A 15,088-nucleotide genomic window follows, 5' to 3' on the forward strand; every position below is an offset into this window, starting at 1 on the left:
TTTGCCACTAAGTCTGATGACCTGAGTTCCATCCCAGGGATCCACATGGTAGGAGAGAACCACAAGTTGTTCTCTGACCTCCACATGCATACTGTAGTATGTACACTCATGCCTCCCTTCTCAAAAAAAAGAGAAAATAATAATAATAATAATAATAATAATAATAACTTTTAGCTAACCATAACCTTGAACTTCTGATCCTCTGCCTCCACCTCCTGAGTGCTGGGACGACAGGTGTGCACATCTGTCTTTGTGGTACTGGGGATGGATCCCAGGACTTCATGTGAGCTAGGCAGGTGCTCCCCAGCCGAACCCCCTCACTTGCAGGCACCATAGACTGAACAATTGAAAGAGAGAGTCTCAGAATTCACGGCCATTTCCTCTCTACCCTGAGATACCACATCAGGAAAGTGGTGAAGACATTGCTGTAGGAAGTAGAGGTGACACGTGAAGCCGGTCACTGCCATCCCCTTCTTCTGATTGCCTGAGGCGTGGCTTTCCTGGTTGGAGAATGTGGCCTTTGTGGGCCTGCAGCTGGCCTGGCTCTCTTGGCCTGGCTGGGAAGGTGTTTCTCCCGGATCACAAACCGCCGCAGCTGTGGGCTGGCCCCTGTCCCAGAGCCTAGCAGAAGCATTGGCCCTAATGTACACAGAGTCCCATTTGCTTCAGTCTTACCTTACTGACTGAGTTAGCTCGGCACCCCAAAACCTGGTAAGTTCCCCTCCGGAAGTTGTCCCTGGAGGTGCTCTCTGCTCAGCGTCACTCTTCAGCCTGTGGCTACTCACACTCTCCAGTCCCAGCAATTGCCTTGTGGAGGCTTCCTTGTTGACCCCGGTCTTAAATAATGATTCAGTCCAGCTGCTGATCGGTGTGGGCAAAAAATGAAAACATGTCCTGGTGGCGCCATCACGGACATGGAATAGAACATAAATTACAGACCACTAGAAAGTGTCATCTCTCCAGCAGAGGGAACTTCTCTTAAACCTCAGTCCCCTGTATAATTTTAAAGTTAAATCTCCATAATTAAAAGCATTTGACTAATGAGCCGTCGAGGTTGAGTTCTGATCCCTCACTCTAATTATTGTTACCATGTTGTGCCCTTTGACCTGGAAGTGCAGCTTGCATGCTTTTGACACCAGAGGCTAACAGAGCAGGAAGCCAGGGCCCTGTGTGTCCCCACAGTGACTAGAATAACTCAGTAATTGTTTAATCACCCAAGGAGCCTAATGCCACTACTAAAAATAGTATTAAAATTTAATGAATGCCATTTTCTTGTTTCTCAGGCCATATGTTCTCTGTTTGGGCCAGCCATGTGTCATAGGTGTTAAGTATAATGCTTGGCAAAGTCTCACATGGCTTTTCTCCTCCCGGGTGTACACAGTTTCAATGGAATATGGGCTCTAGGAGCCCCATAAACATCTCTAGCTCCCTACATAGCTGTGGCAGGCACCCTTTGTCCACGACAGAGGCTCTGAGCTCCAGTCAGCTCCCGTGACTTCTTATCTGCTTGTTTACACGCTCCCCTTTGTGTGTGCACACATGTGCCCAGGCTCACATGTGGAGGTCGGAGGACAACTTTCAGGAGTCCTTCCTCTGCTCTCTGTGGGTCCTGGGGATCAAACCTGATTTGTCAGACTTGGTGTCAAGTGCCTTAACCCACTGAGCTGTCTTGCCAGGCTTTAATACTTATTTTTCTTAGAAATAGAGGAAAAACATGTTGAGAAAACCCCTACCACTACTTAGGGAATTGTTTGCTTATTATTTGCATACTGAGATTGGGTCTCATGTAGCCTAGGCTAGCCCCCTTGAACTTCTGATCCTTCCATCTCTCCTTCTCCAGTGATGGGGTGACAGGTGTGTCATGTCATATTTTATGGATTCTAGGAACGGAACTCAGGGCTTTGTGCTTGCTTGCCTTGCTCCTGCCAGGCACTGCTCTGGCTGCTAGGAATACCGTGATGAGTGATGCACACTGACAGCTTGTGTTCTTGGGGGTCTGTGGGGACAAAGTTGCCACATGAACAAGCTGGGTTTAGGTAATGAAGACATCGAGACATAGGGAGGGGCAAGCCTGAGTTGCTGTGAGGGGGGAACTGAAAGGGTTAGGGGCTTCAGAGGCCTCTCTGAGTTTACCTTCAAATGGAGACCTGTGTGGTGAGACCCAGCCAACCATTCCTGCAGGAATCCCAAGGGACTGGGATCCCAGGCAGTGAGAGTGGGAACCTGGGGAGATGGGCGGTGTCCTGTCCAGTGGCCCTATACTGAGGAAGAGGACTTGGATTTTACTGAACACTGAGCCAAGGACCCATGTGATGTGTGTGTTGACATCGGGTGTCTCCTTTGATTGCTTTCCGCCTTACTTTTTTTTTTCTGTTGTTTTCTATTGGTGATTAACTCAGGCCCTTGAGCATGGATAAGCTGGGAGTCCTGCATGCTGAACCACAGGAAGAAAACACTAACCGCCATTACCATGACATGATATTCAGACCCCGGTCTTTCTGCTCATCTCCTCTTCATTTTCCTTTCCTTTAGCAGTCCCAGGAGCCACCGACTCAGAAGGGTCCCACGGTCACTACCAAGGTGCGAAGGACCATGAGCAGCCGTGTGCATGAGGCTGTGAAGGCCATTGCGCTGTGCCACAACGTGACACCTGTGTATGAGTCCAATGGTGTGACAGACCAGGCCGAGGCTGAGAAGCAGTTTGAGGACTCGTGCCGTGTGTACCAGGCATCCAGCCCAGATGAGGTAACCCACCCCTGGGAGGGCGCAGCCATACTGTCATTCCCAGACTTGACAAGGGTCAGGTACAGTTCTGTGTGGCCCGAACTGTCTACATTCTAGACTTTCCCTTCTTCATTCCCTCTCTCCTGTCCACTAAACTTGGTGTCTGGTTATAGAAACAGTTTTTGTTTTTTGGGACAGTGTCTCACATAGCCTAGGCTAATGGCTTCAAAGTACCAGGACTCTGTGGCCCATGGTGGCTGGGATATGGCGCTGTGTAAGCCTTTTCCGAGATCATAGGTAAAGGGGATACCAGGGTCTCCCCATTCCAGACCTGTCTCTTTTCCTTTTTTTTGAGAAGAATTGTCTCCTGGGGGAGACTTCCTTGTTAATGGTGTGGTGCTGACCGAAAGCCCTGGTCAGCCATGGCCACTGATAGTCAAGACAGGTGTTTTAGGAGTGGACCATGGCCACTCCTCACTTGTGCTCGGGGACCCTGTGTAAGTGGAATGAGTAGACAGGACGCAGGGCTGGGCTCTGCTTTGCTGTGGTAATTTTACGCATCATTTCATCTTCGGCTCACCAGGGTTAGTCCGTTACATCCTGCTTTCTTTCAGGAATGGAACTGGGAACCTTCAGGGTTTGGGCTCTGAGAAAGGATGGTATTTTTTCTTGGTAGTTAATGACTGGGGACCAGGAGCACGTGTGGATGTCTGATGACATTGGATCCCGCCTGGCCACTTCCTCTCAACTGAGTCTCAGTGTATCTGTTTTGGGGCCTCATGTGTGTATGCGTGTGCGTGTGCATGTGCGTGTGCGTGTGCGTGTGCGTCTGTGTCTGTGTCTGTGTTCCGTGGTTTGGTCTGTGTCTGTCTGTGTCTGTGTTCTGTGGTTTGGTCTTTCACAGATACTGCAGTTTAGGGCCTTCCTCAAATAGGGAGGATGCTTTATTTCATCATCTCTTCTAAATGGGATTCACATTGTCCTGTTTTTCTAAGTCTAATTTGTGGTTAAAAAACAACAAAAGGGATGTTTTTTCTTGTCTCTGGAGTCTTCCACAGTCTAGGAGGATCTGGTGCTTAAAAAGTTTTTTTCTTTTCTTTTTTTTTTGCATTTATTTATTTCTATGTGTGTGTAATCAGAGGACAATTTTCAAGGTTAATTTTTTTCTTCTACCATGTGGGTTCTGGGGCTCAAACTCAGCCTGTCAACCTTGGCAGCCAACACCTTTATCTGCCGAACCATCTCCCTAGCCTTCCCTTTTTTAAAAATTCAAATCCTTTTTATTATTTGTGTATCTTTATGATATGTGTGTTAGCCACGGTGTACTTGTGAGTTCAGAAGGTCACCTCTGGGAATTGTTTTCTCTCCTCCTACAGTGGATTCTAATAATTAGACTCGGACGGCCAGGCTTTACCCAGAGACGCTTTAACATTGAGCCTCTTACTGGCCCCCCTTATACCCCTTCTTAAAAAACAACTTTATTAATTTTTAAATGCAACTTGTTTCTTTAGTATAATATATGTAAGAAGAGAAAAATAATCTGTAATCCACAAAGGCTGTAGCCACTGATACTACTGTGTAGATCTGGCCTCTACATGAAATACCAACATGTTTTATAAACACACCACATGACAGGAAGAAGGCTTACTGCACAAGTGAGACCTTCAAGAAAGTCGGACTGTTCTAAATCCCTGGGGGATTCCATTTGAACTTGGTGGGCGGGGGGAGAGGATCCCATGACCCTTTTGAAATTCACTGTGAAGTAAGTCTTGAAGAAGCCCAAGGTTAGCTCACTGGAGCACTGGGGAGCACCAGGAGCAGGCTCCTGGACCGCTGGAGCGCTTCTTCCTGTCGAGCATGGTCAGCCCTGGACACCTGGACATGTCTGCATTCAGTTATGGGTTATGCCTCAGGGTATGGGCCCTCCCTGCCCGCTACAGTAAATCCGGAATTAGGAAAATAAAACAGTCCACCTCTTTTATGTTCCCTTCCCAGCTCAGTGGCCTTTTCTCTTTTCAGTATATGTGGCAACCCTGGGGGTGTGGGGGGGGAGGAGCATGGCAAGGACACAACTTGCTTTTTTTTGAGAAAGGGTCTCACTGGTGTAGCCTGAAACAACTCACTTTGTAGATCAGGGTGGCCTTGAACTCACAGAGATCCACCTGCCTCTGCACCACATTAAGTGATGACATAATTTTTAAAGTGTCATTTTTTAGTCTTCAAGGTCATGGAGTGCTGTTGTTGTAGCATCTGCAGTCATTCTGACTTTTCCGAGCAGCCCAAGGGACTATGGCCCAGGTCGGGTCCAGCTAGCTGTCCACATACCTGTTTCTCATTGGCCTTCTTGAGCCTTCTGTCTCTGTGACTATATCTCAAGGACAGCCAGGGCTATACAGAGAAACCCTGGCTGGGGAGGGGCGTGGGGAGAGAGGGAGGGAGGGAGAGAGAACATGTTTGGGAGGTGGCTCAGTGGTTTAGGGGCTTGCTACGCAAGCAAGAGGACCAGAGTTCAGATCCCCAGAGCAGGGTGGGAGTGGCAGCCACCTGTCATCCAGCCTAGGAAGGCTGGGACAGGAGGGGCTAGCTAGGGATAGTCTCATCAGCGAGCTCTGAGTTTGATTGCAACACCCACTTGAGACAGGGCCCAGTGTAAGGAAGGATGTAAATCCCGCCTTTCCTTCCAGTTTGTGAATCACACCTCGGAATATGTACTTATGTAATTAAAAGTAACTGTAAGTGCATCCAAGTATCTCATCTGTCCAGAGGGCAGTGAAGGCTGCATCCCCCCCCCCCCCCTGAGCCTTCACTCTGGACAGTGGTTCTCAATCTTCCTAACGCCACCCTTTAATACAGTTCCTCATGTGGTGACCCCAACTATGACATTATAGCTGTAATTTTACTGCTGTTATGAATAATATTATAAATATGTTTTCCAGTGGTCTTTGGGGTTGTTATAATTACATATATATATATATATATATATGTATATATATATGGTTTATTAGAATAGCTTACAGGCCATGCATGTCTAACATGCTAGTCCAACAATGTCTGTCTTGGGCCTACAGAAGGTCCAAGAGTCCAGTAATTGTTCAGCCTATGAGGCTGCATGTCTAGTTGGTCTTCAGTAGACTCTGGAATCCTGAAGAGGTGGCTTTAGTGCCAGCAAAGAAGTGAACTTGGCCAGTGAGAATGAGAGCAAGCTTCTCTCTTCCACATCCGTTATATAGACCGCCAGCAGAAGGTGTGACCTAGATAAAAGGTGGATTCTTCCCACCTCAAAAGATCCAGATTAGAATTGAGTCTTCTTATTGCAAATGATTTAATTAAGAAAAAAATATTCCGCAGCCAGGCAGTGGTGGCACACACCTTTGATCCCAGCACTCAGAGCCTGAGGCAGGAGAGTTTGCGGCCAGCCTGGTCTACAGAGTGAGTTCCAGGACAGCCAGGACTACACAGAAAAACCCTGTCTCTGAAACACAAACAAACAAATTCTTCACAGGTGTGCTGAACCCTTTTGGTTTTAGTTAATCCAGATGTTGACCACCAAGAATTGCCCTCATCTGTACTTCCTTGGTTGCTGGCTCCCTCCCCATCTTAAAAGTCCCCAGTGTCAGCTGAGCTCAGTCCTTGGCCACAGCCTGAGAAGCTCCTTGCGGGTCACCTGGGAGAACCTCCCTGTGAACTCTTACTCTTAATCCCACCTGTGCTGTCCATACCATGGGGACCAGGACTAGGGCCTCATCGTCCTGTCAACTTTCTAATGGTAACAGTGGGTCCCAGTGACACAGGCTTCTGCGATTCAGGCAGGCCTGGCTTCTGACTGGCCTGACATTGGCATTCTCCCTTGGACCTCTTATGAGTCTGCTAAGGTGGATCCGGCTTGCCTGAGGCTGGGGGAGACCTGGATGGCCCTCCAGAAATAGAGCACCCTGGACCTTTGACCCAGGCAGATGCGATTGCCTCCTGGCCTGGCCCCGCCACATCTCAGCTCCATCACTGGTGGGCAGTTCCGCGAGCCTCTGGAAGTCTGTGTTTCTGGCTGGTGGACCTTCCTCATTGGCTCTGTCCTCGTGGGGCTGTGCTGTGCAGTGTAATCACTGGCAGGCGCCCTGGGCTGTTCTTCCAGGGTGTCAGCAGCATCCTTCCTGTTTGCAGTAGCCACAAATGCCCCAATGTTGCTGCAAGCCCCTTCCCTTCCCATCCCACTGGGGGTGGGGCGGGTTGCCAAATCACCCGTTAAAGACTAGACGATGTATCACGGAGAGTGCCTAGCTAAGGGAGAGCCAGGGGTGACGAGCCCCGAGTGCCCTGCCCTTTCTTGCTTGGTGCAAACCCGTCAGAGCTAACTGTGGTCGCAGGATCTCTGCCACGTGCCTGTGGTGTGCAGTCTTCGGTATCTGATGCCCCACACTTCATTTCCTCCAGGTGGCCCTGGTCCAGTGGACAGAAAGTGTGGGATTGACCTTGGTGGGCCGCGACCAGTCCTCCATGCAGCTGAGGACCCCTGGCGACCAGATCTTGAACCTCACCATCCTGCAGGTCTTCCCTTTCACCTACGAGAGCAAGCGCATGGGCGTCATTGTCAGGGTGAGTGGGCCCCTGCCCGCCCCGCCCGCCCCCGCCCCTCCGCGTCCTCCCCTGCCCTGTCCTGCAGAGTGTGCATCCGGGGTCTCATTACTGTCATCCAGATTAGTAAGGGAGTGTGACTCCCTGAGCAGGAAGGAAATGACCTCTGCCTGTGGACACACCCACTTCAGCCAGCAGGGTGTGGTGAGCCTGGCTTTGAGGCAGTGACTTTTTGTCAGAGAGCTCTTAGTGGATCGTTTCTCTTTCTCATGCTCTTAAAAATTACATTTTTATTTATTTAGCATATGTGAGCAGGAGTAGGGAAGTAACATGCTAGTGTGTGTGTGTGTGTGTGTGTGTGTGTCTGTGTGTGTGTGTATGTCAGAGAGTCGGTTCTCTCCTACTATGTAGATCCCAGGTCCCAGACTCCTTACCCCGCTGAGCCATCTTGCTGGCCCTCTCACTTTTCTCTTCATCTTTCCTCTCTCTCTCTCTCTCTCTCTCTCTCTCTGTGTGTGTGTGTGTGTGTGTGTGTGTGTCTTTCTTTGTGAGTGTATGCCCATGTGTGCAGGTGCCCATGGAGGCTAGAAGGTGTCAGATCCCCTGGAGGTGGAGTTACAGGTGGGCATAAGCTGCCTGGCATGGGTGCTGGGATCTGGAAAAAGCAAGAAATGTTCGTAACTGCCAAGCCATTCCTCTGCCTGCCACCTGTATTTCATAGATAAAATTCCCATAGCAGTCAGGTGTGGTGGCTCATACTTGCTCTCTCAGTGCTTAGGAGGCTTAACAGGGAGGTCACTGTAAGTTCAAGGCTAGCCTATGCTACAGAGCAAGACCCTGTCTCCAAAGAACAAAAATGCAATAAAAAAATTCACAAAACATAGAATAGTCATTAATTTTTTTTTTTTTTTTTAAGAGCCACTGTGCTGTACCTCACAGGCTCCTGAACCTGAACACTAGGCTCCCCCTGGTGGTGGACGCAGATGCTTGTGGGACCTTTAGGAGATGGAGCCTCGCTGGGGGAAGTGGGTCCCTGGGGGCAGGTTTGAGAGTCATAGCCCAGCCCTACTTCCTCTTCACTTGGGTTCCTGAGTGTGGAGGCGATGTGACCAGTTGCCTCTCTTTCCTGTCACCATGCCTTCCCCCACCATGGTGGGCCGTATCCCTTAAACTGTGAACCAGAAGCCCACCCCCACCCCACCCCCAGTTGCTTCTTCTCAGGGGTCTGGCTGTCTTCTCAGGGGTCTAGACAGCTGTAGCAAAGAGAAGAGTGACTAATATAAAAGTGATGACCTGGGCTGGTTCCAGCCTCGTTTGCTGACTTCCAGTGCTGTGTAGACTCTGTGTTCATCACAGCTAAAGACGACTCTTCAGGGCCGGTGAGATGGCTCAGTGGGCAAAATGCTTGCCACCTAGTGCAAGGACCAGAGTTTGACCTCAGGACCCACACTGGGTAAAGAGAGGACAGACTCTGAACTCCACACACGTGCGGTGACATGTGCACTCGAGCATATACATACAAAACAAGGGAAGATGTGATTGAAAAGAACAGGCGGGAGAGGTGGTTCAGTGGTTCTGGAGAACCCAGGCTCAGCTCCCGGCTCCCAGCCATTTGGAATTCCAGTTCCAGGGGATCTAGTGCCCTCTTCTGGCCTCTGAGGACATTGCATGCATGGGGTGCACAGACACACAGGGAAAAACACCACACACATGAAGTAAAACTAAACAAATCTTTAAAAAAGAATCAAACTTCTGCAATTATTAAGCCACCTAACCCTCCCCAGCTCCTTGCTGTCACAAGTCTAATTATTGCCCCAGCAGATTTGCCTGTTCTAGACACTTCTATAAAAGGAATGTAGTATGTGGTCTTTTGATTTCTTCCTGCTAACAGATTTGAAGGTGCATTTGTGTTACTGTGTATACCAGTCTTTCCTTCCTTTTTGTGGCTGTGTAGTATCCCTTTGTATGTCTGTAGGGGTTGGAACATATGCAAATCCTAACACGACGTTCATACACAGCAGCCTGAAGGCAATTTTTTTAAAAGATTTTATTTATTTATTATGTGTACAACATTTTGCTTCCATGTATATCTGCACACCAGAAGAGGGTACCAGGTCTCATAACTGATGGTTGTGAGCCATCATGTGGTTGCTGGGAATTGAACTCAGGACCTCTGGAAGAGCAGTCAGTGCTCTTAACCTCTGAGCTATCTCTCCAGCCCCAACCTGAAGGCAATTTTAAGCCATGTTTTTAGTGTCATTTTATTTTGACTATAAGCAGAGTCGGGCGTGGGATTTCTCTTTTTCTTTCTTTTCTTTTGGTTTATTTTTTTTTGTTTTCAAGACAGGGTTTCTCCATGTAGCCCTAGCTGTCCTGGAACTCACTATGTAGACCAGGCCGGCCTCAGACTTGGAGATCCACCAGAATTCTGAAGCTTGGAGGCTAGGGGCTGGCTCAGTAGGCAAAGCACTGGTTGGACAAGCACAGAGATCTGAGTTTGAACCCCAGAACCCACATGAAAAGGCAGTCCCCGTGCTAGGGAGGCAGAGGTGAGGGGCTCTCAGCATCTTGCAGGAGTTGGTGACAGTCAGTGACGGAAGGCATGGCTGCCAGTGAAGTGTGGTCCCGAACAGGGAGGGCGGTTCCTACAATGAGGTAGCCGTGGTGAGAGCACCATCAGTAATGGCCATGGGTAACAGGCAGGGCTGGTGCTGTGTCAGTGGCTGTCCTCAGTGATTGGCATAAGCTGACGAGAATCTTACCTACCAGAGGCTCACAAGTTAGCGGTGTGGTGTTCATTTGCCAGAGAAGGACATGGAGGCACAGAAAGACTGAAGGACCACACCTGAGTTCACACAGGGAGGTGGTGGCTTTGAGATTCACCACCAGGCTAAGGCTAAGTTGGGGCAGGGAGGACATGGAAAGCCCATGGCCCTGGGTCTGTGTTGGGGTGCTGTATTAATTATTCATTGCTAATGGATTACCCCATGTAGTGCTTTAAAACCATGATGCTTGTGTTTGTTCTCTAGCAGTTTCTATGGACCAGGAATCTGGGTGTAGTTTGGGTGAAGGGGTTCTTCTGCTTCAGTGTCTCAAAGGACTTGGCCAGGTCACTGTCTTTTCAGGATCTCCTGGGACAGCTTCAGTGGGCTGCAGGACAGCTAGACAGAGGCCACCCTCAGCTACTGCTCTGTGGGGTCTCTCCCTGGGCTAGCCTCGTGTCAGCTGGCTTCACTTTAGTGAGAGTATGAATAAGCCGGAAGCCACCTTTGGGAACCAGTCTCAGAGGAGACAGGACAAATTAGCCCTGTTCTGTTGTCAGGAGCGAGTTGTTGGGTCCAGCACATCTCCAGGGGGTCGGGATAAGGCTCCCTCCATCCAGGGACTGTGGCAGTGGCTCTGAAGACACAGTGACAGGCTGTGACTGTGCTCTGAAACATCCCATCTGAGTTGACTTAGATCCCAGTTGGGACTTTGTGACCCTGTGGGGACACATGTCCTTGGCAGTTGTCAAGTGGGAGGGAACCTCTCCCTCCCACACAGCTGTGGCTTTTCCTACGGGCTGCACCTGGCCTGACCTTTGGCTTTAGCCAGTCCGGGGCACATGTGAGCTCAAGGCTGTCAGCGACATAACTCCCTCGGGTGGGAGTTTCCTGGAGTTAGTCAGCATCATCCGCAGAATTACTCTCACTTGGTTCCAGCCATTATTTGTCAAGTTCTAGGGCCGTGGACTCTGCTGAGGTCATTTGGGAGTTGAATCATCAGAGAGTCCCCAAGGCCCAGCTTTGAGAATGAAGGAGCCGTACACACCACCCTTCCTTTAGCCATGAAGGGATCTCGTTCCCAGACATTCGTCAGATTTTGTGAGAAGTGACTCTGCATCTTCCCACGCAAGGTGGCTGGTGTACAGAGTGCTGTTGGCTTAGTGAGTCTGCTCTCACTTAAGGAGGGCACGCCCCTACCCTGCCTAGTTTTTTTTTATTATTATTATTGTAATCAACATTCAGCTTTTAAAAGACTCAGCTTTCACAGTCAAGAGTCATAAAAAGGGAAACCAAGCCTGGCCTGGTGGCTCACACCAGTGATATAGCACTTCAGAGACTGGGGCAGGAGGATTTCCATGACTTGGGGGCCAGCTGTTTGCCACGACAAGGACCTGTATTTCAGTCTTTTTTTTCTAAGCATATGGGTATAAATATACATACACATTTTATAAACTTAGCCTCTAACTTCATTTCAAGCTAGCTTCCCCCTCCTTACTGAAGGGTATGAGTGGGTGTGGGTGTGGGTGTGGGTGTGTGGGTGGGTGCGTGCACTCACTCGGCATGCGTGCCTGCCTGCCTATGTGTATATACACAGGGGAAGTTTTCTTAAACCATCAAGTCATGGGTTTGCTGATTCTAATGTGTATATAGTGTTCTGATGGGAATAAACCCCATTTTATTCACTTCTTTTGCTTTTTTAAAATTACATGTATGCATGCATGTGTTCTAGAGTCTTTAAAAATTTTAAAAAGATATATATATGCATATATATATACATATATGAATGCTTTGCTTGTATATATGTAATATATACCACATGCCTGGTCCCTCGGAGCCTATGAGATGTCATTGGATCCTCTGGACTGGAGTTAGACAGTTGTGAGCTACAGTGTGGGAATTAAACCTGGGTCTTCTGGAAGAGCAGCCAGTGTTCTTAATCCTTGAGCCATCTCTCCAGTCTGTGTTCTATCCTTAACTGTGAATATTGATTCTTTTAAAACTTCATGGCGCACCTCTGAAGGTCAGAGGCCAGTTTGTGGGAACTGGTCCCTTCTTTTCCCCATGTGGGTTTCAGGGCTCAAACTCATCAGACATGGTGGCAAGCACCTGTACCCACTGAGCCATCTTTCAACTTCTCAGGGCTGCCTAAGGTGTTTGGGAAATACCGCTAGTGAGCTAATTTCCACCCCTGCCTGCCTGCCCTCTGTCTCTGGTTTGTCCTGGGCTTTGGATGACTTTTTCGCTTTGCACCAACCTCACCACACTTACCCAGCTCAGCAACCCTCACTGTGACATTAGGAAGTCGGGACCTCCATTGCTGTCACAATCTGAGAATGGAAATGCCCCTGGGACAGACAGTCTGACCATGAGTGTGTGTGCTGTACAGAACCTGAGAAGCCGTGTTCTCCTGTGCTGCAGTGATAGGCCTGTGGTATGCAGGTGTCTGTCACCTCTCCTGTTGCCCGTGTGGATAGGTTTCTTTCAGTTCTTTGGCTTTGCGTCTTTCCCAGCGGGAGGAGGGTACTTGAGACAAGCTGTCAAACTGGAACCCTGGCACTCCCAGCAGCCTTCTGGCATCAGCCTCCCACCTCTAAGTGCTGGGCTTACAGGCATGAGCTATTGCACGCCGCCTCTGACTGGGTTTAGCTCTTGCTGTCTGTCCTCTCAGTAGACTGTACCCAGTCTTTCAGATTGGTGTGAGTGAGCTTACAGTATGCTCATAGCCTTTTCCCAACCCACCCCCCCACCCCCCAGCCCCTTTCCTTCTCTGGCTGAGAGCCTGTCCCCTCAGGGGTCATGTGAGGTCAGAGAAGCCTGTTGCCCCAGGACGTCTGTGCACGTCTTTCTGAAAGAACTGTGTGTCTCACGTTGTACAAGATGTCCCATCAGGCTCCCTGCTTCCCATGTGGAGTAGTGCAATTGGATCACCAATAGGGACCACGCCATTGTCATTGAATTAATGAGGCCTGTGATCAAGTGCCAGAACAGATTACAAGGGGACAAGGCAACATGACTTGACCAGTCCATCTCTGTATGTTTACGGTGTCACGTCACATAATATGGGAACACAGTAAACTGGGGATGAACTGGGTGGGAGGAAATGACTCACACAGAGGAGATAATGGCTGCAGTATTTATATTGGATCGGATGATGGAGCTGGCCAGAGCGCCTCTGGTAAAGGAAGCGTGGGGGGGGGCAACCCTTCCTGCAGCCTTGGTATTTAGCCCCACTTTCGGGAAGGGGCAGGGGTCAAAACCCATGATGCTTTTATGCTCTTTTGGCCCGAGGGCTGTCCTTCTGGGCAGAGTGTGCAGTTGACCTTGTCCAAAATGTAGGTCCCTCTGCTTGGCCAGGGGAAAAAGTGAGTCAGTGTGTTGCTCCTATAGCTGAACGGTGGTTGAACCATACGTACCCTTAGTTAAGTTTGGGTTGCTCATCGTGTGTGTGTGTGTGTGTGTGTGTGAGTGAGTGTGTGTGTGTGTGTGTGAGTGAGTGTGTGTGTGTGTGAGTGTGTGTGTGTATGTGAGTGTGTGTGTGAGTGTGTGTGCGCGTGTGAGTGTGTGTGTGAGTGTGTGTGCGCGTGTGAGTGTGTGTGTGTGAGTGTGTGTGTGAGTGTGTGTGTATGTGAGTGTGTGTGTGTGCGTGTGTGAGTGTGTGTGTGTGTGTGTGAGTGTGTGTGTGTGTGAGTGTGTGTGTGTGAGTGTGTGTGAGTGTGTGTGTGAGTGTGTGTGTGTGTGTACACGCGTGTACATACGTGTACACATTCATGTGGAGGCCGGAGACTGATGATGTTCAGCATCTTCTTCATTTGCTCTCTACCTTATTTTTTGAGACAGAGTCTCTTGCTGATCCTCGAACTCATTATTTCAATTCAGTAGACTGACAGCAGGCTGCAGATGCTGTCTGTGCCTTCCTAGTGCTGGGATTGCAGACACACACTGTCATGTTCAACCATATATATATATAATATATACATACATACATACATACATACATACATACATACATATAAATCATGTAGTGGGGATCTGAACTCTGGTCCAGTCCTCGTGGTTGTGGCAAGCCCTTTACCCACTGAGCCATCTCTCAGCTCCTCTAACCATAGAAGGAGGCAACTTTCTGGGCAATTCTTTGGGGCTTTCCAGAGTGGGAAAATACATGCACAAAGTATTGACTGCCCTGGCCCATGCTCTTTTCATCAATGTCACCTCCCTTCTCTTTGGCGGCTTGAGGAGCCGCTGCCCTCCAGTATCCCTCAGAGCCTGGGTCTCAGCCTCTGAACTGCCGAGGGATGGAGCCCAGTGATGAATTCTTTCTTGGTGGCCATCTGGGTATTCTGGGATACATGGTGGCACCCATGGCCTCTCTGCAGCCTCTTCTCAGAGATGCAGCAGCTGGCAGTGTCTGTCAGTGTTGCCCATTGCAAATCTGGGGCTGAGCCTTCTCTCTCCCAACAGAGCAGGACAGGGGGACTTAGGGTACAGCCTAACCATCAGGAACACTGTCACAAGCACCGGGTTCCATGCAAGGCCGAGTTCCTTTCCAGGCCTCCTGCCATGCACCAGTGATCTTGCTTCATCCACGGGTGTCAGTACATAGGAACGTGCAGCACTTTCTGCTTGACATATGAGAAAACTGAGGCAGAGAAAGGGAAACCATTTGCCCAGTGTTCCTGATTAAGAACTGGTACCAGGCTGTGTGTTTGATGCCTATCAAGTTAGAGGAACCAAAATAGGAGAGGCCATTTAGTACCCATTTACACCTTCTCATGCAGGACCCAGTGGTGATGCAGGTGTGTCCTGCCGGTGGCCCCTGGGCCACACAAGTCTCAGGTTAGCTAAGAATGTTGCCTGATACATCCTTGGGAAGATTGCATGTCTCCCCAGAGGACATCTACTAGTGTCCAGAGAGATTTTGTGGGCTGTCACCATGGGGCCACTCTTGGCGTCTGGTGGGTAGAGGCCCCATCATTATTTAGTGTCCTACAAGAGACAGGGTGGCCCTGCACAGAGTATCAGGCCCCAAATGT

At 49.4% G+C, this 15,088-nt stretch overlaps 1 protein-coding gene across 1 annotated transcript in view; it reads left to right on the top strand.

The window, feature by feature from the left end:
* The window catches only part of LOC100773673 (probable phospholipid-transporting ATPase IIA), a 92,492-nt gene that overhangs the window by 55,723 nt on the left and 21,681 nt on the right, over positions 1-15,088 (top strand). The window contains exons 14-15 of the mRNA XM_027423321.2: positions 2,533-2,745; positions 7,153-7,314. Coding sequence (XP_027279122.1) covers positions 2,533-2,745; positions 7,153-7,314 — 375 coding nt within the window. The remainder of the gene's footprint in view (positions 1-2,532; positions 2,746-7,152; positions 7,315-15,088) is intronic.

Source organism: Cricetulus griseus, chromosome 6, assembly GCF_003668045.3.
Source record: "Cricetulus griseus strain 17A/GY chromosome 6, alternate assembly CriGri-PICRH-1.0, whole genome shotgun sequence".
NCBI classification, from domain to species: Eukaryota; Metazoa; Chordata; class Mammalia; order Rodentia; family Cricetidae; genus Cricetulus; species Cricetulus griseus.